The sequence below is a fragment of the Camellia sinensis genome, chromosome 1 (assembly GCF_055761805.1).
Source record: "Camellia sinensis isolate YWXY chromosome 1, ASM5576180v1, whole genome shotgun sequence".
Lineage (NCBI taxonomy): Eukaryota > Viridiplantae > Streptophyta > Magnoliopsida > Ericales > Theaceae > Camellia > Camellia sinensis.
The window spans coordinates 73,004,443-73,029,202 of record NC_138961.1 but is presented as its reverse complement, the minus strand read 5'-3'; the positions used below and the strand labels follow the sequence as shown (position 1 = coordinate 73,029,202).

At 35.6% G+C, this 24,760-nt stretch overlaps 1 protein-coding gene across 2 annotated transcripts in view; it reads right to left on the bottom strand.

The window, feature by feature from the left end:
• The window catches only part of LOC114289088 (structural maintenance of chromosomes protein 6B), a 125,332-nt gene extending 101,545 nt beyond the window's left edge, over positions 1-23,787 (bottom strand). For both annotated transcript variants that reach the window (XR_014336165.1, XM_082879520.1), the window contains exons 1-7: positions 23,357-23,787; positions 23,128-23,233; positions 21,408-21,541; positions 17,384-17,439; positions 3,625-3,711; positions 3,052-3,372; positions 135-254 (exon numbers count right to left, since the gene is read on the bottom strand). Coding sequence is in view for 1 of the 2 variants with exons in the window: in XM_082879520.1 (XP_082735646.1) it covers positions 135-254; positions 3,052-3,372; positions 3,625-3,711; positions 17,384-17,439; positions 21,408-21,541; positions 23,128-23,233; positions 23,357-23,513 (981 nt within the window). In the remaining variant the exon portion in view is untranslated. The remainder of the gene's footprint in view (positions 1-134; positions 255-3,051; positions 3,373-3,624; positions 3,712-17,383; positions 17,440-21,407; positions 21,542-23,127; positions 23,234-23,356) is intronic.
• Positions 23,788-24,760: the final 973 nt, after the last annotated feature.

Sequence of the window (24,760 nt, the reverse complement as noted above, 5' to 3'; positions counted from 1 at the left end):
CAGAAAGGGAAAAAAACGTAACTACAAGAAAGCTAGTAACAGGAATTGGCTACACTTTGATATTGGCAAAAATATTTTATCTGGCCATCTTCAATTGGCCTTTCATTTAAAGAGCTGTGCAATTGCCAACATACCAGAGAGAGACTCTGCTGCAATTCGTCTTTCATTCTCCTCACTTCTGATGTCCTTTCCATCATGCATGCAATTTGAGCTTTCTTCTTGGTCAAGTGATCCCTCAATTCTTCCATCTTACCCTGTCAAATATATTAAACAATGTCTTATATAATCATCTAAATCATCTGATTATGATACAAGCAATAAGAAGTAAAACCCAATAGATGAGAAATGGACGTTCAAAAGGCGCCAAGGTATAGCATGCCATAAAATTTTCATCACCACCCAATACAAGGTGATATCACTTCACATTAACATATGAGATTAGATTCATTTTAAATGTTAGGTAATGACATACGTGATTGACAATGATTAAAAAAAGAGCAAAAGACTCAATCTCCCACAATATAGATTAAAATCTTCAAAAATGAACACCAGAAACTGCAGATACCCCTTAACTCACTACAAATCTAGCAAAGAAAATTTAAAAAATAAAATAAAATTGCACACAACACATAGAATAGTTGATCGTTATTTTCACCAAAAATGCCTAAATCGAGGAAAAAGTAGAACGTGGGATGAATGAAGCAAGCTCCAGAACCAGTGATTGGTGTTTCCCATCTTGTTTTACTATATTCAATGGTTCAAGTTCACAAAAGAGTATTGTTAAAAAAATATAACTTAACTTGTCAGAGAATCATTTTTTGCATGTGAGACTTAAAAATGAAATCACCAATCAGCTACTGCACATTTGACATCAATTTCACGTGCACCTTGGTGTAAATGGACCACTCTAAATATATCCAAAACTTGATTGTCATTATACAGTAAATCAAATAGAAAGTGACGATGGCAGAGACAAATAAATCTTGGAACAGCATAAATATCAGAGGAATCAGCAGGGACTCTGGGGTCTCATTACTTTTCATCATGAAAGTTCACAGGCTTAGTCTTTTCTAGAAGGCTAAAGAGACATGCAATAGCATTTCAATAATTCATTTCAGCAAGAGATTGTTGTATAAGCCTTTAAACATGTAGATTTTCAACACCAGTTTGCTCGTCCTGTAACTATTAAATATAACTGAAGGTGAATAATGATCAAGATCGTGTCAGGTGAAAGTTTGGGAGTGAAGAACCACCCAATACAACCAAAAGGATTGTACAAGTAAAAAACATTCTTCAAGCTCTTTCTTCATTTATGGATAAAATGAATTCATTATAAGGTCAAGGGTGCACTACCATATACACAATGTATGCACGAAGAGAGAGAGAGAGAGATTGCTAGGCTGAAAGAATAAACTGAATCAAGAAACAAATAAAAACTCCCAAAGCTAAAAAGAGAGCTCAAAACATCAACTTTAGTTGTTAATCCTATGGTTTGATTTTGACGATGTCTAAAATACTACGAGATAAATTGTGATTTTCAAATATACATTTTTTACAACCATTTGACAATATGAAAATAAATTTCGTCATTTTGATATAGATTGCACCGATTTAAAAATAACTAAATTTATTGTGCATCTTTTAAATATTTTAATTTAATATGTAAAAAAAAATTTAAAAAAACAATTCAAATTCTTTCCATATCTTTTCTTATTCATTTCCTTCGATATATTTGAAGTGTTCCTTGGCAAGAATGATGCAAGTCCAAATGGCTAATGAATTCAACTAGAAGAAAAATAGAAGGAAAGAGGAGCTTACCTAGAATCCCTTTGCAACGGCTAGTTTATTCTATGCCGATAAAAGAAGCTTTGTGGAGAAAGAAAAGACATAGAAGTGGAGAAAAATTTTGGTGATATTCAAGAATTCTCAAAACATTATGTGGTGCATTTTCATTGAGTTATAATTTATTTTGAGAGAAAGTTTATTGAGAATTTGAGCTTTTATGGTAAAAGGGTCTTGTATCCCTTAATTTTTTCTTGTAAAAGAGAGAGAATTTTTGTGAGTGATTCTTTGATAAAATCACGTGAGTTAGGTGTGACTAGCACCGGATTCACAACTGATTGGTTGGAGTGATCGGGGTTGATCAATTGTTAAGGTTCACTAGCACCTGTGAAGCTAGGAGCATAACTACTATTTGACAAATAGTGAAAAAATCTCAAGGAGGATCTTGAAGAGTGGACGTAGGTTTAAGCCAAACCACTATAAAATTTGTGTTTGCTCTCTCTTCCCTTCACTTAATTTATTTACTTTTGTCTCATTTTATGGCTTCATATTTATTTCTCATTTGGATTAAATTTTGATTTACTACTCATTTTTATTACTTCATATTTTAATTTGTTTATTATTTGGGTTAAGTTTTTTTAATTTAGCAATTCATTTAGAAACCCAATTCACCCCCCTCTTGGGTTGCGTTCTGGTTAACATTTGCTCTACAACAAAAAATTTCCACTCTTTCAAAAGATTGTCCATTACACTCATTTCAAATAATGGCACTGTTGTGGCTTTGCACACACATCTTGCACCCTCCTACGAGCACAACCTACAACCCTCCATAACACCTATTACTTATATAGGCAAGGCCAATTGAATCTCAAAACATTAACACAAACCCAACCCATCATTGAGACCAATGAACAAATGGATAGATCAGAAAGAAAAACTGAAGCAATTTCAGTAAGGTCAAGAAGGATATATTTAGAAAACCCAACATGAAGAGAATCAATTAAATAATGGGTTACCCAAAGCAAAAATCAACCAGGTAAATCATAAATACTAGACAATCATAAGTCAAAAGCACATAGTACCAGTTAGGATCCCTGAAAATCAAAATGAATTATATTTTCATTTCAATATTCCTAGAGTGTTCTGATGAGCATATGGAAAACAAACAAACAAGGGAACTGCAACAAATTTACAAAAATAATTGTCAGCCAAGTTTCAATTCAAATTATAAAAACAAAAATTAACATTGCTGAGATGCTTGTTACTCACAATTTGTCGATCAATCCGGGCTTGGCACTTAGGTATACGGCTTTTCAGTGTATCAATCTTTATCCTTTGTACCTGGATCTGCTTGTCCACATCATATACCCATGACCATGCAAGCTTCTTCTTTAACAGCTGTGCCTGTTGAGATATTTCTTCTACATGCTCCATGTTTTTAATCTTTTGTTGCAACTCATCAAGTTCTTTCTGTATGGGTCTTATTGAGGATTCTAGCTCTTCAACCAGTTCACTTGCTTCAGCCAGCTGATTCCTAATACTCCTCAAGAGTTCATCCACTTGATGGAGAAGTGTTGCTTTGAAAAAGAACTGAGTAATATATTATTAGTAAAGCACAAACACAAACACCCCACTTTTCAACCAATGGAGAGAAGAAGAAAAAGCAGAAAGAACAAAAACACACGAGAATGCAAAACAGTACACCAGCTTGGAGAGTAATAAGCATAGAGGAAGGTCATTAACCTCCTGTTGTAATTTGTAAATGCAATGGACAAAAGATATTGAAACCCACATGCACTGACAAAAAATCTGCTACAGTTCTTCTCAACTACAACATCTCACCTTGAATTTATCTTTGTCATTCCCTGAATGCAAGAATTCTCTGCTTTTGTCTTGACTCATAATCACACATGGATTCTCCACATCAATCTGCACAATGTAAAGCACAGTATTTGAGAAAACCTCATAGAATGAGTGCCAATTTCAAGCTCAAGAAAAAAGCTATTTCCAAGAAACAGAACTTCAAGATTAAAAAGAAAACATGCCCCTCTTCAATTCTCTAACGGAGAGTGAAAAGTAGTTCCACTAACCTAATTGAACAACCTTTTTTTTGGTTTTTTGTAAGTAGAAAAGAAGGGGAAAAGAGGTTTAGGGGCTGGAGTGGGAATAAACCCTGGGATTGAATTGAATATAAACCCAATTTCCAAATGCATAGTGGCTTGCAAGAAGATTGTGATTTTGAATTTATCATATAGGTTTAGAAATCCAGATAAACTTTACATAAATAAGGAAGACAATTCAGGGTTTTGGATGGAAAGTGAACTCTTCTATTTCAGCAGGTAACATATTCACCGTCTTGACTAAAGTGGACAGGAACCAAGTCAGAATCAGGTTCTTAGTAAAACACCAGCCCATGCCTAAATTGTCCCAAGATCAAGGATATAGCTCAAAGTCCATTGCCAACCCTTGCGAAAAATGTCAAGTGTGTACAAACCCCGCCTAATTGTGAGGAACCGCTTACATAGACTTGGAGTCACGTCATTTGCATAAAATAATTTATAAAAATAGACTACATGCTTTTTGTCAATTATAAAGGACTAATAAAAAAAAACAATTTCATAAGTATATATAACTACCCAATAAACATTAGACTGCTAAATTTGATCTCCTTAGTCGGACTAAGTTCCACCATCTATCCTAAAACCAATTGGTGATAGGAGGCTTCACTCATGTCTTTTATGGCATTCGACATCATACCCCGCTGGCCTATTTTTAGAGGAGTCACAGGGAGTGGCATTGTGTACCAACAATTCCTCCCTCACGATGATGCTCCCGCGACTCCAACCCATGACAACTTGGCTCTGATATCACTTCTCATGCAAAGTTCCACCATCTATCCTAAAACCAGTTGGTGATAGGAAGGGCTTCTGATGTAGTAGAATAAGAATATACATTGAGATTGGAGTAGAATTTGGTTTCTCTCTCTAACCCTTAGGGGTTTTACCCCTAATTGGGGCATTTGTCTTTTCTCTCTCTATTTGATTCTTGATTTGAATTTGGAGATCATCATTTGGTATCAGAGCAAAGGATTTAGATCCTAATCCTTCAGTATTCCTCTAATTGTTTGAGTAAAATCATTACTTGGAGGAGGAACACAAATTCTGCAAGCCCAATCTTTGCGAACCCAGACTTTGCAAGAGACAAGCCAATCTTCGCAAACCCATCGTGATTTGAAGACCCATCGCACGTTCGAAGTTGCTGGTGTTCATCGCGACTGTGATCCAACTCTTGACTTGAGTTCTTGAATCGAGTTCAAATCCTAGTTTGAAGAAAACCAGGGGATTACCTTCGCGATCTGATCTCTCTCTGAAGTTTGAAGTTGATTTGCGATCTTCAAGTTTGTAGAAACCCTAGCCGATCGCGATCGTTGAATCGTTGAGATCTAAAGACCTGGTCAAGATCTGAACTCATGTCCAAGTTCTTTTTTCATATCTGAATTTGTTTTGAAGATCCTATTCAAATCTAAACTTGATCGTTGGTCAAGATTTGAACTCGATTCAAAGTTCCGAGTTGAGATTCGAAAGATGGAGCCTACGCTGAAGATTCGCGACTTGGAACTTCTTCAATCGAACCAAATTCTTCAGAGTTGGACTTCTCACAGTCGATTCTAAGCCTAGATTTCGCAACCTAAATTGAAGCCTGTATTCTAGTTTGAAGCCCTTAATTTGATTCAAATACCCATCGTGATCTAAATGAATAGAAAAGAAATTCGAAATGTGATTTCCAAGTTCGAATCCGACTCCCAGCGGAAAATCCGAAATTGATCCAAAAGGCTTAGGTAAGATCTGAAATCGACCGAAAGTATTGGATGAGATCCAGAACTCACATGCAATCAAGATTCTGATGATTTTGAATCAAGCCTATCGAAGTTAAGACTTGAATCTAACTTCATGACCAAGATTCGACGTGCGATCCTTCAAAGTTGGGCTTCTAAGTGTTTGCAAATGAAAGTCAACTTGAACTAGCAATCTGCAAAGTCAACCTTGAATATCTAGCAATCTGGGTTGAACGAAACTTGTTCCTACACTCGGCCGACTAAGATCAACTTGTTGAGTAAGTGATTCGACTTCCCCTTTTCCAATTTCTTGCTTCGAATCAGTTTCGGTAACAAAGGAAACCATTATGTTCAGTTCTTGAAATGATTGTAATGACTTTGGTTCTTGAATTGGTACTAGATTGGTGTTGTGAGAATTCTAGTCTTTGATTTTGATCTTGCATGTGCAAATTGTACCTAGAATTTCTTTTTAACTGCTGAGTTCCATTTGCTTTGGGTAGTCATATTGTGTGGTTTCACTGTTCTGTGAGCTAGCATACTTGTTGAATTGTGTTGCCTTACTAGATTGGGTTGTCTTTGGTGTCAATGGCTAATTGGGGTCATGGTTGAAGCGGTGGCCATGGTAGAGCTTATGTTGCGAATTTTTGTGAAGAAAACAAGATGAATTTCTCAATTGGAAGAAGCAATGATGTTTTTCCAAACCAAACTCATAATCAAAGAGATGAGATGAAGCAAATGAGCAACAAATTATGCCTTGCAAGAGGTACAATGCTATTTTTGAAAGCTTCAAAGAGTTCATTTGAAGTTGTAAGTGTTTCTTGCTTCTACATGCCTCTTTTGGACATTGGCTTGAGTTGAGTATGACGATGGAAGTGATGCTAACTTGCCGGTTGTGTCTAAGGAACAGAAGGAATAATTCATTGCAATATTCTCGCTCTTGATTAGCTTCTCGTGCGTGGTATTTACCTAGTGGATGCATAGTCGATCCTTTCATCTTTTGTCACATTCTTCACCCTTGCTTTGGAAGCTATCCTTTTGTTAGTCTATTAGTCTCATTCCGATTGAATGAGTATGTCTCTGAACCGGTGTGCCAATCTGAGATGAAGGCTTAGAAAAAATGGAGGTTTGTCCAAGCTTTAGCAAGAGTGTATGGAGGGCAAGATGAGGATGTAGTTACATGCATTCAAAGGGATGAATTGAGAGAGCTATGTTTGGGTTGAGCATAGAGATGCAGCGCCTATTCCTACCCTAGATTCAATGCATGGTGTTACATTGAGCACACTTAGCTGCTACTTAAACTTGAGGACAAGTTTCTTAAAGAGGGAGAGTATGATGTAGTAGAATAAATAGATCAGGTGTATGTTAAATAGCTTGTTTGTTGTAGTCTATAAATAGGAGATGTAATACCCATGTGTACTTTTTGGAATAAAGAATATACATTGAGATTGGAGTAGAATTTGGTTTCTCTCTCTAACCCTTAGGGGTTTTACCTCTAATTGGGGCATTTGTCTTTTCTCTCTCTATTTGATTCTTGATTTGAATTTGGAGTTCATCAGCTTCGCTTATGTCTTTTATGGCATTCAACATCACACCCCCGCCTATTTTTAGAACAGTCGCAGGGAGTGGCATTGTGTACCAACATCATATATAAGCAAAAATCAACATATATGAGAAAAATATTCCAAATATGTCAGCCAAAGGTTGAATGTGAGCTTGGTTCAAACAACATATAGGGTGGCCAACACACCGAAATATATGATCATGGCAGCAATCTGGAAACTTCGTTGAACATAAACAGAGAGATATCTGAGGGGAACCATAAATCTGACCATGTCTTGACACTAAGACTTGCAAGAAGGGCAAGGAAATTGAGGAGGCCTAAGAGGACAGCACATCCATGTCTTCTAGACGTTCCTCCCACAACAACCATATGGATTATTCTAAATTTGTTAAGTACCTGAGTCGGAGTGATGCCGGATGGAAAAGAAAATTGAAACAAACCAAAGGAAAAATTAAAATAAAATAAACTAAAGAATAGCAAAGCTCTCAATTCAACATTGTTCTTCACTATCAAGCCAAGTTTAAGAACTTGATTGCACAAAGGCCTATCTATAGGCATCCTGAGAAACCCTAATTAAAGTTGCCAAAAATAAAAACTACAACAGTTATAGGCATCCCTGTCGTTCCTGATCACGAACACTAGAACGTAGATAAGAGTATGAGATGTGTGTTACATGTCTAGAAGGATATGCACCCAATAAGTATAAATAGTTGATTTTACTATAATATTTTTTCCAATAATATTTTAGTTTGTAATTATCATTTTACCCTAATAATATGAAAATTAGTATTTAAAAATATGAAATTAAACCATGTCTATGTATCCATTGACATAAGAATTACATGAATATGACAATTAGACACATACCTATATCAAACACTTGTCACTGAGTTCACATGTAATATAGGTGGTGTTTGGCATCAACTTTTTTGGTTAAAATAGCTAATAAAGACCAAAAAAAAGCTAAAATAGCCAATAAGACAAAATGTCACATCTTACACATCAATCAATTTTTTCCCTTACAACTATCTATTCAACTACAAAAAAAATCGACAAGTCATCCCAAATACAACTTTTTTTAATCTCATAAAATACCCAAATAGCCAAAAAGTCAATTAAAATAGCCAATATCCCAAACGAATGCATAATGTAGATGGGAGCTTAGTAAGCAAGTGGTGACTGGGTTGGCGTTTTCGTGTGTTGGGAAGATGGAAACTAGGTTGTGGGGATTTCTTTCTGCTTGTTCAAATGTTGCAACTAATATCAGAATATATAGTCAAGTGTCACATGCGAACTTTTTTTACGCTGTGTGGCACTTGCCTTGGGCAGTCCAAACCTCAATGATTACCTCACAAAGAGAGCAAGCTAATGTGCAAGTAAAGGCACAATAAAGAAGCATATCAAAATGTACGGCCCTCTTAGAAACACATAAATTTTTTCAACATCTATGGATGGAAACATATCATATTTTTAAAAGATTCTCACTTAATTTAGAAGTATAGAATATGTAAGAGTAAATTTGAAGCTTCAATATGTTCAAATTTAATGAGTAAACTTCTAAAAGGTCCGAAAAGCTAAAGCATTCAAGACAACCAGCATATTATCCCTCATCTTTGCATATGATAAACTAGGAGCTTTGAAGCACAGATACTCCAAAATGGGTGCAACGTCTTTGTCCAACACATGTCAAACACCGACATGACATAATGCAGACACTTGTGTCCACATATTAGACATGTCATATGGCGTGTCAATTTTTTTTAACTATAATTCTTTTTTTTCTTTGCAAGACATGTTGGGGACACTTCATGAACATGTGTTTTTTGTTTGGACACACCTCCGGATGCCATTATGGTTTTAATAAAACATATGGAAATAATGAGTAAGCGGAAAAAATTAAAAACATTACCCACATATACATCAACATCTCTCCATGTCCGTATCAATACACATACTTCTTAGATTACGAGTGTGACAACCTATGAAACATGAGTACTTCGAAAAACATGTCGTACCCGTACCAAGTACTTACCAGCATATGATATCTTGTACGGTACTTCTGCATACGCACCAGTTTAACAACCCAAAAATTTAAGTTGTCCCTTAAATTTTATACTAGTATTATGGTTGTATGTGATGATATATTATTAAAAATAAAAATAAATAATAATAATAATAATAATAATGGGTGTGGTAGTAAAATAAATAATTAATTTTCTATTGGTATACGATAGAGTGTAATTTAATTAAGGATTAGTTTGTGTTTTTATCAAACGAAGGGAGAATATAATTATTTTAAAGAATTGGGGCCAAAATATAATTACTTTAACTTAATAAGATAACTATAGATCTAAAAGGATTTCAATCCAAATCTTAGGTAGATTGCTGTGGACACGTGGAGGGTAATGGAAAGGCCCGCGTCCCTATAAATGGAGACGAGATCAAGATCAAAGAAAAAGAAAAGGGAAAAAAAAAAAAAAAAGAAAGAAAGAAAAGAGAAGAGAAGAAAACCGCAAGGGTATTGGAGATACAAAACTAAGAAGTAAGGAGGTTTGTGATAAAGAAAAGTAAAGGCTAAGGGTTAATAATAAGGTGAATTATATTATACATTGAGTCACCATAATATATTTTACGTATGTTTTGACTTACCATAATTTATTTTATACAAGTTATGTTTTATAAATTATTATAAATTATATTAATATTCCAATTACGTGGATTATTTTCTAAACCCTATTTGCTTAAAATGAAACCCATGGATATGTTTGTTTAACTTTTAATGATTATTTGACTATGACCTTATATACAATTATGTTTTGTAAGTACCACCACTGTAGTCCCATGCCTTGGGGGACTTAAATAACCATTGACCTCTGTTTGGTCACCTTGTGGCCCTCTGTTGTCATGGATCTATTGACCTCTGTTCTGTGCGGAGATAAGTGCTACACTATTGTGGGAACCACCTCTATAATCCGTACGAGCCACCTATTGAATCCGTATCTCTGTTCTGATTGTCACTCTTGTAACCTCTGTTCTGTTCTGTACCGTACTATGGTTATTGTTATTTATTTACATAACCTCAGTTTTACTACTTAAATGATTATTTGTTCAGACTAAATTATCTTAAATATTTTAGTTACATAACTATTCATGGTCATTTTGTGTCCCTTATACTCTTAGCATAATATTTCTCACCCTGCCATGTGTTGTTTACCAATTTTCAGGAAACAATGCAATTCAGAGATAGCTTTTGGAAAGTCTTAGACGCGGGGCTGCGGAATAGACACACACAGCACTTTTATGATATTTTTTATATGCAAATATCGACCTTTCTGGTCAATAAATTTTGTAATAAAAATAGAAGCTCCGTTGATTATTTTGGTACCCTCACTTAAATATTATTTTCGCTCGCATTTATTTATTTGTTCAAGAATTGGCCGGAGGTAGCTTCAGTTACTGCTTAACCCTTGGGTATGGGGAGCGGGTCGTGACACCAGATACACGAAACACGTATCCAAATTTTTCTTCCTAATATTTTTAGCATACCAAGACATACCTAGTATATACCTAAGCCATACCGTACCTCAAATGAAACAATATTTTCTTATACTACAGAGATAAAACTCTTTTCACTAGACTTCTTTTTTATTTTCAGTTTTATATTAGCATGATTTTAAAATTAGACTATGATTTGTAAGTTATTTAATATATTGACATTCAATTTTGATTTATACATTTACTTTTGGCATTAAATATTAATTATCGATCGGATCTTAACAAATTAAACCATTTAATTTTTGCATTATTCTAAATTAAAAATAAATATTTTTTTACAAGCATACCAAGCCGACTCGTACCCTACTTTTTTTGGATTTTACCGTATCGACGTACCCATATTGCACCAATACTCGTACCCGTTCTCGTACCCGTACCCGTGCTTCATAGGTAACAACTAAATTCAAATTTTGAATATTTGATTGGCATTTTTAATAGTATTACCCACCAAACTGTCTCTTGAAAATGAAAAAATAAGTGGAAATTATAACATATTCCATCCATACATTTCTTAGCCCTTAGATAGCAGGCAACTGATAATGCAAAGCTAAGTTTGCATCTCCTGAACATTGAACTTATTTTTTATTTTTTTATTTTTTTTTTGTGCGGGTGTGTGTGTGCTCGCGTGTGTGAGAGAGAGAGAGAGAGAGAGAGAGAAACAAAAGGCGTTTGGCTTAATGCATCCAAAGCATTAGAAACCTTCCTACAAGGCATTTCTGTTCTACTGATAGTTTCCATGATCTTTTTTCAGCTTTCTTATATGGATCCTTACATGAACTTTGTTTTATTAAAAAACTAAAAAGAAAAGGTCAACATTCAACAACCCAACATATAGAGTTGGCTACAAGAGTTTTTTCCACTCAATCAGCTTGCTCTAAGGCCATATCTATAGTTAGATAACTTATACTACATATAACATCATATCTTTTTACTACATATAACATCATATCTTTTTACCCACCACCACCACCACCACCACCACCACCATCACGTTTCAATTTATTTAATTTTTTTTTTTTTTTTTTTTTGGGTCCTTTGTAGCACCTTCAACTCAAATCAAATTACGCCTTACTATTGATGATTCATTGGGATTGTTATATATTTGTAAGAATATTAGGTTTTGTGTATAGATGGTAGTATATATATTTTGTATATATTAGGATTGAGTCAATATTCTTGCTTCATTTTCAGTCCTAGGTTAGATTGTTATATAAAGTGATGTACTCTTGTATTACAAACACAATTGAATATACAGATTCTTTAGAAATCTTACATGGTATCAGTGCTACCACCGAAACCCTAGAAGCTGTTCACCTCTCTGCATCGTGAGTTGTGGTCTTCTCCCTTGATCGGGATTGACGGCTTGTCTGGTTCTTCGGTTTGGGGGCCTCTCTCTCTCTCAATCGACTGCTTTGTCTAGGTAGATCGACTGGCCATTCGGTTCATGGGTCATCTAAGTTGACTGCTGGAATCACGTTCACGACTTCTTCTCTCTCCTCCTTGACTCGCAGTTGTCTCTAGTTGTGGTTTTCTAGTTCATCATCTCTAGTTTGCGACTCACATTACTCACTCTCTAACTTGCGATTGCTCTTGGTGATTCGCACCCATTTGAGTCGAGAAGACTCTAGTCATCTGCCTCCACTTCACTCGTGCATCTCTCTCTGTGTGTCTGGTTCTCTTTACTGAGTACTTAGTTAGTGGTATATTTTTTTTATTAGCTCTCCAATTCCATTATACTTTGGCCCCTAAATTCTATAACTTGATTTTATTACAATGTCAGACACCAAAATTCAAGCTATCAGATGCAAACTCACTGGTGCCAATTATGCTTATTGGGCAAGTGTTATGAAGAATTTTTTTCTAGGTCAGAAAAAATGAGGCTATATTTTTTATTCTATTCCTTGTCCATCGGACCCAAAAACAGAAAGATATCGAACTTCCTGTGACACTTGCGATTATGATAATGCCCAAGTTCTGACATGGTTTCATAATTCTGTAGATGACTGTATTAGAATAATGTTTTCCAAATACAACATTGCCAAGGAGGTGTGGAATTATTTACAAGGTGTTTATCAACAATCCAACTTCGCCAAGTAATATGAGTTGGAAACAGCTATTCAAGTTGCTCGTCAGTGGGATCAGTCTATTTAGGACTTCTATACTGAGATGATAGGTCTTTGGGATCAATTGGCTCTTATAGAACCATCTAGCCTCAAAGTTCTAGATGCTTATGTTGAGTTTCGGGAGCATGATCGTTTAGTGCAGTTCTTAGTAACTCTCTCCCCTCAGTATGAGGCTATCCGTGGTGGCATCTTTCACCGGTCTCCTCTTCCCTCTGTAGATGTTATTATCCGTGAGCTCCTCTCCTAGGAAACCCGTCTTAAGACAATCAGTTAGACTCCGTCTCCATCTGTCTTCCTAGCTCCTGTTTAACCTCCATTGCTATCGACCCCACCTCCTCATCAGCTTCAGACCATATCAAAGCCCAAGAAGGGACCTCTGGCTTCAAATGAGTGTGTTTTCTGCAATTAGAAGGGCATTAGAAGTACAATTGTCCCAAGAAGGGACGTGCATCTTTTCAACAGCCTCAATCACAGTTCCAAACTCCTACTCAAAGTACTCTCAGCCTCCCGCTACTTATATTGCATTTTCTCCGGCTCTAAATCCTAACTTGGCTTCTTTAAGTGCTCAGATTACTCAACTTCAGCATATCTTGTCCACCTCCCAGCCATCCCCATCTGCCTTTGCTCTTACCTCTCTCTATTCAAGTTTGCTTGGGTCATCTTCAGGTATCTCTTCTTCTGTCTAGCTTTTTTACTTTGGTTCCTCCCATCATATGACACCTCACATTTCCTTACTTCAAAATCGTATTCCCCCTTTCTTTCCTATTATTATTAATACTGTTAATGGGTCTGGTATGTCTGTTCTATCTATTAAGTCTATCTTACCCTCTACCATGTCTACTGTTACTATTCCCTATATTCTTTATGTTCCTCAGCTATTTATCAGTTTACCATCTATTAGTCAACTTGATACTTCTGGTTTTGATGTTATCTTTTCATATTTTGTCTGTTGTGTGTAAGATCGGGTGTCCACGAAACAGATTGGGACCGGCCGTCGGGTTGGAGTTCTCTATGTGGTGAAAAGCTTGCATCTTCCTCGGTTTCAGTTTATTCTGGCAAACTCTCGATTTTTTTTTGCTAAAACATCTTAAGTTTGAGCGGAGGTGTGAGAATATTAGGTTTTGTGTATATATAGTAGTATATATATTTTGTATATATTAGGGATTGAGTCAATATTCTTGTTTCTTTTTCAGTCCTAGGTTAGATTGTTATATAAAGCGATGTACTCTTGCACTACAAACACAATTGAATATACAGATTCTTCAAAAATCTTACAATATTATACCTGTAAATCATGAAGGACCAATTTAGGTATAACTTACAGCTGTTATGCAATAGAACAACTGTAATTTAAAACCACCCCTTCTAGATAGGGAAATGCAAACAAAATAACTAAACCGAAAACCGAATCAAAGCCAACCTCCATATTTTGTTTAGTTCGGTTTGTTGGAGTGGCAATTCGACTCTGGTTCTCAATTTGAAATAACGATGCAAAACTTGTTTGATTTTGGGTTGAACCAACCTAAGGCCAAGGTCACATAAAGATACCTCTACTTTAGACAATAATTTAAAACCACAGCTTATGGGTAGGGGAATGCAAACAAACTAACTAAACCAAGAATTGAATCAAAGCCGACCTCCATATTTTGTTAAGTTTGGTTCTTCAGAGTGGCAGTTCAACTTTGGTTCTCAATTTGAAATAAATATGCAAAACCTGTTTGAACCAACCCACGGCCCAAGGTCATATAAAGATACCTCTACTTTAGACCACCAGATGTTTCTTCACAATAGCTTTTAATAAAGACGAGACAATTGAAACTTGGTTCCGAGTTATCAAATAAATAAATAAATAAAGCTTTATCACATCCCATTCTTGCATATCTCATTGGTCGTCTTCTAATATAAAATAAGACTTGCATACCACTGCCTCTCTACGATTCAATGTTTTTTGCAAATTAACAGGGTTAGATACCATCCAGGTCAACCTTTTGGCTGGGCCAATCCCATGATTATCATCCTAGCAAGCAGACCATTGAGCTTAAAAAATAAAGTTAAAATTTTGCAAAGACTGCAGTTTAGAACCGAACTAGTTCCAAGAAGCATATATAACATAGCCAAGCTGTTAGAATTTACCTACACCTACCACCACCTACTACCACACCTACTACACCTACCACCAATTTACCCTCACCTACTCCTCACCTACTACCCAAACCCTCTCCTATATAATGAGCTACTCTGCTTTGTAATATAACACATCAATGTATCAGATCTATCAATAAATCAATAATACATCAGTTTATTTTACATGGTATCAGAGCAAGGTTAAAGAACCTAGTATTTTCGCTTCACCGGCGGGCGGCAGCCTCGCCTTAGCCGCCCGCCGGACCTCTCATCTTCCAACTATTTCTGCATGCTGGATTTTCATCCATCAAAACCAACCCAGGTACCATCTTGCTTTGCACTCCCTTGAGGACCACTGCCTTCAGCCGTGATTCGACCAACACCACCTCGCTACCGTCATCCACTTCTGCACCACCACAACCAAGAACTGTTTGGAGGTTCTTCATTATTCCCAGTACCGCATCCAATCTACGGCCGAGGCCCTTCCAACCAAGCGTGCAAGGCCACACGCTTCCCAGACACGTGCGAGTCCTCATTGGTTAACTCCAATCACGTCCCTCCAAACCCGACCCCAACCCAAATCATCGAATCAGCCATGTGGGTTTCTTCACAGCACCTCGATACAGCCGAGTCCATGGTCCACATCATCCTGGACTCTGCCGCAGGCAATCCCAACCGCACCACCAGCCACCGACGGACCACTGTTCGCGGAGGTGGATATTGGCAACAGCGACTCCGCGCTGATGGTTCGAGTCACCGTGGTCCATTCTCAACCACTCCTCTCCTCAACTACACCTCCAATAACTTGCATGACAGGCTCCATCAAACTCGAGCTGTCCTTCTCCGGCACCGCCTCTCCCTGTAAATGGCTTGAAACGATGAAGCCTCTTTTCTTGCCACTAGACACAAGTCTAGCATCAACACCATGATTAACCACCTGGCAAATCCCCCCATCTTCACACGCTTCGGCAGATCTTCTTTTTATTCTGAGGAACACATTTTTACTATTTTTACATCATCCTCTCTCTCTCATAATGCCTTGGACAGCAACCCGATGCCTTTTCTCTCTCTCACTTCCCCGTTGTCTCCCACATGGTCCCTTTTATTTTCTTTTCTTTTCTATATGCTCCACCCACACAACGCTTTTGTTTTTTTTTATTTTTATTCAATGGGCTGATCATTGTTTATGTTGAAAGCTACCCAACGCCCATATATGTTTATCATAATATTTTGTCATCATAACCCTGTAAACTGTCCCGACATTTGATTCCGGTTAGCTTTTTCAAGGGTCCGACAAGACTCTGTAAACTGTCCCGACATTGATTCCGGTTAGCTCCTTTATGGGTCCGACAAGACTCTGTAAACTGTCCCGACATAGATTCCGGTTAGTTTCTACAAGGGTCCGACAAGACTCTGTAAACTGTCCCGACATTGATTCCGGTTAGCTCCTTCATGGGTCCGACAAGACTCTGTAAACTGTCCCGACATTGATTCCGGTTAGTTTCTACAAGGGTCCAGCAAGACCCCGTAAACTGTCTGCTACAACGGTCCGACATGACCCCATAAACTGTCTTCTACAACGGTCCGACATGACCCCATAAACTGTCCTCTACATGGTTATGACACCCCCATACAGTGTCCTCTACACCGTTATGACACAACCATTCAGTGTCTTCACCAACGGTCTGACACGACCATACAGTGTCTCCTATCCTTTTTTATTTTTATGTATTTTCTTGTTTTGTTTCTCTCTTCAAACTCAAGTTGGTTAGTTTCTATCCTCCTTGAGTTTGCGGGGGGCTGTTAGAATTTACCTACACCTACCACCACCTACTACCACACCTACTACACCTACCACCAATTTACCCTCACCTACTCCTCACCTACTACCCAAACCCTCTCCTATATAATGAGCTACTCTGCTTTGTAATATAACACATCAATGTATCAGATCTATCAATAAATCAATAATACATCAGTTTATTTTACACAAGCAACTACCGGTACCATAGTCTGGTGATAATAACTACAATGTGCTTGATTGTGGAAGATTGCGAAATGAAAGTACTAGGAAATGCTTAATCAGATTAATTACACAATGACATTCTCTAACAGAAGGCGAAGACGAACGCGTGATATTAACCACAGGAGTTGAATGTAATCATCAAACACAACACCCCAAAGAAGAGGGTAAAAAAGTGGCAATGTTTGTGTAAAAGTATGCGACGAAAGCTTTATGTTGAAATGACAAAAACACGTTAGACCAACCATGCAGCACTTCCTTTTACCAAAGAATAAATGTAAATAACTATTTAACTTATTACAACAGAAGTATAACAACGAAAAACACAACAAAGGAAGGCATAAGTCTGCACTCTGCATATAAATACTGATAAAACTCACATTGAAATGTTCTATAAGCTCACGTAGATCTTCCTTGCGACTAGCTACCTTTCTTCCTGCCAAATAACTCCGAAAAAAAGATCAAGTGAATACCAAGACCTCTGGCATTAAATCATAAAGATTTACAACAGCAGAAAAGCAAATGAAAAAGAAAAAGAAAAATAATCAAATAAGGATTTGATAGCAACCAGAATAACTCCACTCCACAGCCCCGTATTGCATATTCCAACAACGAACATAAATGGCACGAAGCTCAAGAGTGTAAATCAAAGCGTTTGGAACTTAACAATATTATTGGGTGCAGTTAAGCTTCTGTTTAAAATTGAGAATTATTTTTATTATTTTCAATAAATACATTGCTAGTACAATTTCAATTATTACATTTTAATAGTATATGCTATTTTGGTAATTTAAAAAAAAATGGGCACACATTGTAGTTGTAGTACATTGGTCCTATAATAAGTCTTCAGTAAATCTCAAATAGTCTTATTGGTCAAAGTTACTTAGTTTTGTAATTTGAAGTTCTGTCATAGAAAATGTAGATCTTACTAGAATTTGAGTTTGTATCATTTTGACTAAGTTGGAAAATTTAGTTGACTTAGTTGGCCTATTTTGGAACATCCTATTTTAGCCAAAAAGTCACTATAAAAAAGTCAACTATTCTCTCTACCGTTTTGCACGTCTTTTTGTAAAAAATAAAAAGTCACTAAAAAAGCCAATTCCCAAAGCAACCCTTAGTGTTCCTTACTCCAACTCGTTGCACATATACCAATGTATCGAAGAATTTTTTGATTTATGGTTTAGGTGCGGCTTCTCTTTAATATTTGAATTGCAACTAATACACACATGTGTGCACACACACAAATATTGTCCCATACCATTTATTATCCCAAACTTTAACTAAGATGAATTCAATATTTTGATTTTCATGAGTATAACACTATATTCAATAAAAATCACAAATGGAACAAAAAAGCTAACGGAAGAATAATAGTCAATAAGAACAAACTTTGTGTTAGAATAATATGAAGGAAAAAAAAAAAAAAACAAAAGGACCACCTAGCCATATCTAAGATACCTTAAATATATCAGCTGTAAAATTACTAAGTAAACTCAAAAATAAATCATAAAAAGAAGAAATAAAGAGACTTCACCATTAACTATAGTTTTGCACCAAAATCATTTCATCATACTTATTGATCGCTTATTTTATGAAATTACAGGACTCATCTACCCCTTTTTTATAGAGTAGAGTCATTTAATTTAAAAACATTTTGTATAAACAACCAAAAACAGGCCTTGTTTGGAAGATAGATTTCAAGAAGGAAAAAACGAAAAACATTAAATGACTAAGAAATCAAAATAAATATTTATAAAATATAAAAATAAAAATAAAAATAAAAACAAACACTATCACCCTAAGGAAAGGATAATCTGTGACAACCAAACCGTTCATGCATCATATGGATCTTATTATTCTTGCATTCGTGCCATATGATCTATGCTTATGTGATACAGGGCTTGATATGTAACAGGGAGAGAAGAAGAAGAAGAAGAAGAAGAAGTAGTTTGAAAGGTTATATTTAGAACTTGTATGTTTTGTGCCTCGATTTAGGGGATAGCTTAAAACTTGATTTGAAAACTATAGGGTATGCCTATGCCTTAAGTGAGGAGCTTAAAGACCTCAGTCTAATGAACATGTCCATTTCATGCTATTTGTTATTTTGCTAATTAGGATTAGTGATAATCAAGTGTAATTAGTGAACCCTAATTAGGATTAATTAGGTTAAGTAAGATTAGGATAAGATTAGATTACTTACTCCTACACTTAATTAATTAAATTTAAGGAAGAAATTAGCTAACTAATGAAGTTACAACTTTTGTCCCACCACACCAAATAAAAACTTGGACTCAAAAGCAAACAAAAGGAAGAAGAATTCTGCAGATTGTAGAACCAACGTGAAAGAAGAAAAGAGGAGAAGAAAAGAGAAAAAGGGAGGAAAAGGGGAGAACTAAAGAATTCTACCAAAAATTCATCCTAGAAAATCCTAAATCCTATAGTAGACCTTCCTAACATCTAAGATTGAAACGAAACTAGGATCAATTTGGTTTAGAAATGAAGATTTGAGAAGACGAATGAAGAAAGTTTAGTTAAAGTGAAAACCAACGCAAATAGCTTAAGAATTTCAACCTTTTGATGTGATTCTAGATGTTTTTGATGCACATAAATCTTAATCTTCATATCTTCTCTTGTTTTTCAAGAAGTTTTCATATTTAAATCCATGTTCTAGGAAGGAAGGAAGGAAGGAAGGTTTTGAAAAGGGAACTAGGTTCAAAGAATTTAATAACTTAAATCATGAATTTGATCTTTCAAACTTAGAATTTCATTGTGTTTTGGAGTTTTGATTTGGAAAACAATTGTATTTTCATATTCCCTATTGATTTTGCATGTTGTAGGTAAGTTTCCATAAGTTCCACACCAAGAAAGTGAAAGAAATGAAATGAGTTAGAACACTTGCTTTTCCCGAACAGATAGGCTGTTGTTGCCCCAGAACCACACGTGCAGCAGGCATTCCTGCACGTGCAGAAATTGCTCCCCTGTTCCTATTGTGTTCGGAAATAACTGCAGGTGCGCCCGCACCTGCCCCAGCCAAACCGCACATGCAGATTTGGTCCCGCACGTGCGGAAATTCCAATTTTTGCTCATGCTTTTGTTTTGCAAACCTCATTCACATTGGACACTTCTTATACCCATTTGACACCTAGATAAAGATTGAATTAGATTTAAAGCAATGCTAGAACATTTGAGAGAATTTAGGAAAAATGTTTAACTAAGTTTAGACAACCGATTTGTTATATGTGTATGTGTAAGTTAGAAGTTCAATACTTTGCTCTTGTTTTGTAGGTCAAGCCTTGGAAGGAGTTAAACTCTTGTTCACGGAGCCATTTGTGAGTAGTAGTGTAGTAAAGTTATGTTTCTTAAACTTATGATTTGAAATGCAAACGTATGATATGTTTAAGGAAACTATAATATTGTTTTGCTATGTATGAACGTCATATAATTTTTGTATCATGTATTAAGGTGACTTCTTGGAACAAGTTTGTTATTGGGAATCAAGCTGATTACCTCTAGCTAACCGAGCTCTTTGCCACCCGTTGTAGCCTCTTGTTTCAAAAATCCTTGGAATGTTCATCACTATGTATATGCTTGTAAGTTAAGCTTTGTTTATCATGTACAAATCATATTTATGTTCGATATGAGCTTGTGCTTGGTTTTAATAAATTTTATCAGATTCATTTACCACTTTACTATATTGTCATTCACTGGGCTTTGGCTCACCTCTCTCCCCTATATGTATGTAGGTGATGACGAAGAGCAAGTTCAAGAAGAGAGAACGAGTTAGAAGTCTTTTCTTTTTGCTTTTGTACTTTTGGAAGCGATGTTTAGAGATGGTGACTTGTGTATTTATGTTTTGGGTTTTACTTTGATATAAATTTGTAAATGTTGTACCTTCTTTTTGGTTGTTGGATTTGTAAATGTCGATAAATAAATAAGATGTATGTTTGTTTTTGTTTTCATATGACTTATGCACACGCTCTGAATGGACTCTTGATAATTAATGGACAAGTTTTCCGAGTAAACCCCAATGTTTTAGTCTTGTCTTGCTAGGCCCAGTCATAACTACTATCCTGTTTGGGGCGGGATGGGGTTGTGACATAATCTCTATGGAAGATTCCCCTTGATGACAAGAAGACTCCCACACCATCATTTTACATTCAATCAATGACAAAGAATCATGGAAAAAAATAACAAAAGACCATATAGGATAATAGGAAAACATGGAAATGTAACAACAGCCATCATAACCCTAACCTTTTTAGTAAGTTTCATACACATTTCTCAGTTTTTGTCTTCCTAGAATCAAGCAAAGCATAGGGTCCTTCAATCCTTCCCAAAAAAAACTACCTTGTGCAGTTCTAGTTAGCAATCAAGAATTAAAGGAAGATTAGGATTTGAGAAAACCTTGGTGATTTTTTAAGGCAGTAGAACTGGTTGTTTCTGATATCCTGCGTTCTATTATTATGACATCCCCATATACGTCTGGCTTAAAAGCATCCTCCCCTTGATTTTTAATTTCCACGTCGACAACAGCATAGCTGTAGCAATAAATCCATAAAAATACGCAAATATCAGATCAACCATGAAAACTTTATCGAAATGATGCAATTTCCTTAGAGATTTTGAAAACTAAAGCAACAATATAAGACACCAACCTTGAAAAACTAATAGTTGAAAGTAAAAGAATTTCATTTAAAAATAGAGAGTAAAGTGGTGCAGTTGCCACAACGTTTTCAGTGCATAATGCAATAGGGACAACATATACTCTTTCACACTGGTTTTTTTATAAGTAAAAATACGTTTATGAATAATTATATACAAAAGCAAAAGATTTGTATCAACTATACAACAAAGTCTTAGTCAAAAGCCTCTACAAAGTTCCAAAGTCGGTCCAAGGACGGATAAGCAGTGCCTAAAAACCAATGCAGGAAATAGCATAAAGACGTGCTAAGAGTTCCATAAGTACCCCCCACCTCCTAATCATTCAACTCTATATGGCAGCCAATATCCCAAAACAAAAAACAAAAAAAGAAAAAAAAAATAACTACCTTCTATGTCCAGCTACTCACCAGTAGACACATCTCTATAATAACAATATCAGCAATAGCAGGATAGTGACTTCCAATTTCTCTTGTCCATACCAAAGAAGGCTCCAAAAACCTCACCTCCACACCACTTCCCACAACAAACTATATGTGACCTGAAAAAGAATCCCACCCACTTCTAATACCCTTCCAAAACCCTACGCCGTGAGACAAAGCAGCCTCCATTGAAGACCAACCCCCTTCCCCCATATGCACCCATATTTAGACTCTACCACCCCTGTCCGATACCTCTACTTCTCACAATCAAATCTCCAAAGCCATTTCCCCCATGATCTATGGAATGAGATGATAATACCTCCAATTACATCCACGGCATCTTTGACCATCCATCTAATAGGAACCGAGGACTTGTACTCCAAAGTATCTAGCTAATCACCCTGATCACAAAGGACTTCCGGTAATCCTAGCATTTCCTCTTTGATTGCAAAACCCCATCACAACAAGTTTAGAGACAGGATGGTGACCTTCATAATATCTAATAATACTTGCTATTCCTTATTTGTGATGATTATTAAGAAAGAAACCATCACAGTTGATTATCAACACCTCCCTTGCTGTGGACAATGGACCTTAATAACTGTATCCGACTTTAACAAACCAGTGACTGATCTATAAGAATCATGTGGAATGATATTCCTTCAAGTTCTTAGGGTAACTCAAATTTAGATATAAGTTGAAAGAAAATCTTGTCCCAAGCAAACACCACCGAATTCTAAGAACTTATCCACCAAAATTCTAGCAATGTCTTCCCACAACACCTATGTGGGTTAATTCAAACTAATAAATTCTCATAATATGTGATAAGTTAATTCAAAATTTCTTCTTTTTTTTTTTTTTAAAAGTCCCCCAATGCACCAATAAAGCTTCCTAGTTTTACAAGTACATTCTCTCACATAATGATTAATTTTTTCACATAATTACTATGACTTCAAGCACAATATAAAACAAAAACAATAATTATACAAGAAAAACTCAAAAAAAACAAAAAAAAAAAAAAGCGGGGCAAACTTGACACAAACCTGCAGCCAGTCTTTATGAAATCCTTTAATGTGGCCGCCCTCTGCGTGCCTTTGGCTCGACACCCAAAAGCAACACACAGTGCAGTCAATATCGCACTCTTGCCACCTATTCACATCAAAATCATCAAAATTTCACCATGATTGTTACATATTTACACACATATATGATATAGATATATACATACACACACAATAACACAAAGAAACAGAGGCAGACAAAGAAACTTACTTCCATTTTGGCCTGTGATGAAATTGACACAATCGCCTAACTCGATTTCCAATTTACTGTGACACATGAAGTTCTCTAATCGGATCTTTGAGATTATACCTGCTTGAAGGCGGCACGGGTAACCGGCTGGTCCGGTAAAAGCCCTAGATTCTGCCATCGTTTCGTTCTCTAGGGTTCTTCCGGGAGGAAGAAACAGAGCACGCAGGTTGAGAGATATCGAAAGTACTTCCAGATACCTAATAGGTCTCGTTCTCTCTCTCTCTCAATCTATAGCTCTGACAGGAACTATGGCGGGAAAATGAAATTGCCTCTGTGGGGCTGACGAGGCCTATTTTGGAAGTGGGTTAAAACTCCCTTCCAGCTTAATCCACTCCTTTCGTGATTGTTTTGTATATGCCTGGGATAAATGTCAGGTGGCACCTTTTATAGTGGATATATATAATATATATATATATTTATATTGAATATTTAAAGAATAATAATAGGCATATATATTTGTGATTAGTGAAAAATAGTGACATATAATATGTTATTAGTATATAAAAAGAATTTCACTTTTCTCTTTCATAAAAAAATAAAAAAAAATAACTTTTAATCATTTTTTTAAAACACTTCTGAATATGACTCTTCCTAAGTCAGTTGGTTTGGCCTAAGACGAGGGATTTACCGTGATATGAGTGGGATGAAGTGATAAAAATTATTAATATAATAGTGTTAGATTGAAAATATAAGATAAAGGGTATTTGTTTATAAAATTAATATTTTTATTTTTTAATATTTTTTTAAAGAGAAATTTATAATGTGCACCCTTTTAAATAGTGCATATTGTAAAAAATTTATGATTTTTTATAATGAATATTATAATTATTTGTGATATATGTTATAACATTTTGTAATAAAATTATAAATAACGAATTTATGATATGCATTCTAAAGAGGTGCATATGATATGCCTTTCATAACTTTTTCATAAATTTTCATAACTTAAACCTAAAATGTCATAATTTTTTTACTACAAAAGTCATAATTTTTTTTCAGTGAAAAATATTATAACAAAATCTCAAAGAGGTGCATATGATTTTTTATGATGAATGTTATGATTGTTTGTGATATATGTTATGACATTTTGTTGTAAAGTTATAAATAGCAAATTTACAATGTGCATTCTTAGAGAGGTGCATATTTCATAACTTTTTCATAAAATTTCATAACTTAAACCTAAAATGTCATAATTTTTTTATTACAAGAGTCATAATTTTTTTTCACTGAAAAATGTTATAACAAAATCTCAACATATCATAACAAAAATCACAAAATGTCATAATATTATCAATCTGAACTTTAGGGTGCACATTATAAATTCCTTATTTATAACTTTATTATAAAATGTTATAACACACATCA